The 2765-nt window shown below is 43.8% G+C and overlaps 1 protein-coding gene across 1 annotated transcript; it reads right to left on the reverse strand.

Annotated features, from left to right (window-relative positions):
* Positions 1-710: 710 nt before the first annotated feature.
* Positions 711-2759, reverse strand: LOC144477669 (phosphatidylcholine translocator ABCB4-like; the record flags this gene model as incomplete). The annotated part of the gene is made up of 3 exons (XM_078195404.1): positions 2473-2759; positions 1861-2035; positions 711-749 (listed from the first exon to the last, which is right to left on the reverse strand). Coding segments are annotated over exons 1-3 (418 nt in total), but the record flags the coding sequence as incomplete, so codon positions are not given.
* Between the last annotated feature and the right edge of the window lie 6 nt (positions 2760-2765).

Below are 2765 nucleotides of genomic sequence, written 5' to 3' on the forward strand. Positions count from 1 at the left end.
ACAGAGGACGGTTCTCCATCGCCGGACTCCCGATTGAATCCAATCTTGTTTCGTCGATCGCCGGTAGCATAGCCCGGCGAGGACCGCGGCCGCGTTATCGCCGTCTTCCCGACACCGGGAGCCCGGCGTTATGAGGGTTGTTAATTGGTCGCGGGTGTAACACAATGCCTCGCGGTAAGCCCGAACGGCGACGCTTTTGTCCCCGCGAGAATTCCGTCTACTGTTTCACGCCTCTCCAGAGACCACGGCGCTCGTTTCTTCGACGCCCTGCCGCCGCCCTGCGCCTCCCCTTGCCACGCCTCAAACCCGATCCAGGACGCCGGAGCCGTCGAGGAAAAGAACCGCCTCGCGTTATACCCAGTGTCGAGAAAGGCGCAACAATCTTTACGTTTAACCCTTTGCGGTCGTAGGCTATAACTACTCTCAGTCTTCGAAATTATTTATTCATTTTTATTATCTTTCAAATCTCTCTTTCTGTTGAATTCAAAATTCAACAAAATAAGCGAGTAAAAATATCTAATAAATTAGTTAATTATTAATTAAAAGCAATTTAGGGACTGCTACCCCTCAAATAATAAAATTGCCAAATTTAAATCCTTCTAATCTTCTCACTATTTCAAAATTCAATTTCGTCATTTTACTATAAATACATAAAAAACGCTATTCAATTATTACACTATATAAAATATACATGAACATCCCCAGCTTACGTCTGTTCATACCAAAATCTAAATCGCCCACATTTGCTGCTAAAAACATATATCAAATTCAACAAAATCTCTACTAAAAAAATATAACAAATACTCGAAGTGTTTTTAGGATATTTTTCACACGATCCGCGCTGCACGAGAGATATCTAGGCGGTCGCGTCGCAGGGCGGGCCACCCAGTATATCACAGTGGAGGGTGGCCGCGTCTGTTGCAGTCCGATCCCGGTGACCCATTTTTGCGCAGCCCCCCGCGGTGATCTACCGTAGAAACCCCCCACCGCCGGTTGCCGAATCATCGCCGTCTGTTGCATTCCGTTACCGCATCCCGTCGTCGCGTCCTAACATTGAAATTTCGCGGAGATTCACTGCGCCCGGTCACGTCCGGGCCGCGCGCGATTATTTACGGCGAACGAGGGGGCGCGCTTTTTACGGGGGGGCGCGGAGGGTACCCCGCGACTACCGCTCGCGTATTCTAAGGCGCGGTGATCAATGACGCCGCTAAAAGATTTAACACCGCGCGCAGGATTTCGTGGCGCGCCGTGTTGTAAGTTTTCTGAACGGGTCCGCCAACGTTTTAACATTCAATTTTGGGTATTTTTCGGTTTTGCATTAAATTGTGGGTCTTTTAAAAGATTATTAAATCTATTAATTATAAGATTAACCCAAAATATTCTTAGAAAAGTAAGGTAATTTAATTAACGAAATTGGAGATAGAAACGTTGCTATTTATCGTAGCATATTATATTTTACATCAAAATCAATTTAATTAATTTTTATTGCAACGAATATTGAAAGAAATAATATTCTACGGTAACGTTTAAAATACAGAACAGGTAAAATGCAATCTGCTGTAATAAATACTAACAATTCAATTCCCATTTCATTAATTAAATAACCAAATTTCTCTTAATTTTCAAAATTCATTTTTATTACAATATATTTAAAAAAAAATAATTTTTACTGCAATATTTATTCATATTCATATTTGCATATTTATGTAAACATATATGCGGGGTGTCTAAAAATTGCCCAGCAATTTTAAATAAATAATAAAAGCCAAGACAAAAGACGTCGCGCGAAGGAACAAAGTCGCCGCAATTGTGCGAACAATTGGAATCGAGCGAAGCGAGTGTTTCCGCGTCTTGAGGGACGGTAAATGGTAAACGAAGAGCTCCTTACCTTCTCGCTTTGAGTGTCAAGGGCGGAAGTGGCCTCGTCGAGGAGCAGGACACGCGGATTCCTGACCAGCGCTCGAGCTATCGCGATACGCTGCTTCTGCCCGCCGGAGAGCTGCGTTCCTTTAGATCCTAACCTAGTGTCGTACCCCTGAAACAAAAGCAACCGGATACCGTTGAATATCTCGACAATGAAGCACCTGGTGCAACTCTACACGGCTAACATGGTCAACAGGCGGCAATCCTTTATCTAAACTTGAAATATTCGTCATTAATGACGATTTTATTTTGATTTTCAATTCTACATCGATTTTAATCTCGATTTATTAACTTGTTCTCAGATATTTATTTATGACTTTGATAATAATTATGTATAATAATAGTAGCAAAAGGACGTAATTTTTAACAATTTCAAATCTAACAAAATATGACATCAAAAATCAATTGGCACTCAATAATTGTAACAAAATTAATAGTCGAAGCTACCAAAAAGTATCTCTGAAATGAAATAATCAATTGCGTCTCGAATTTTTGGAATAGCGACTGCCATAATTAAATGATTGTCAAACGATCAACATCCATACTCACTAGTGGTAGAGAGCTGACGAAACTGTGGATGTTCGACTTCTTAGCGGCCTCGATGATCTCCTCCATCGGCACGCGGCGGAAGTTGTCGCCGTACGCGATGTTCTCCGCGATCGTTCTGTCGAAGAGGACCGGCTCCTGGCCGACGACGCCCAGCTGGCAGCGCAGATTACGCAGGGACACCGACGAGATGTCGCGCCGGTCCATCGTCACCGTGCCGGAGATCGGGTCGTAGAGACGTTGCAGCACCTGGATGCAGGTGGACTTGCCGCATCCGCTCTGGCCGACCAGCGCCA

This window comes from Augochlora pura, unplaced genomic scaffold, assembly GCF_028453695.1.
Source record: "Augochlora pura isolate Apur16 unplaced genomic scaffold, APUR_v2.2.1 APUR_unplaced_2819, whole genome shotgun sequence".
Taxonomy (NCBI): Eukaryota; Metazoa; Arthropoda; class Insecta; order Hymenoptera; family Halictidae; genus Augochlora; species Augochlora pura.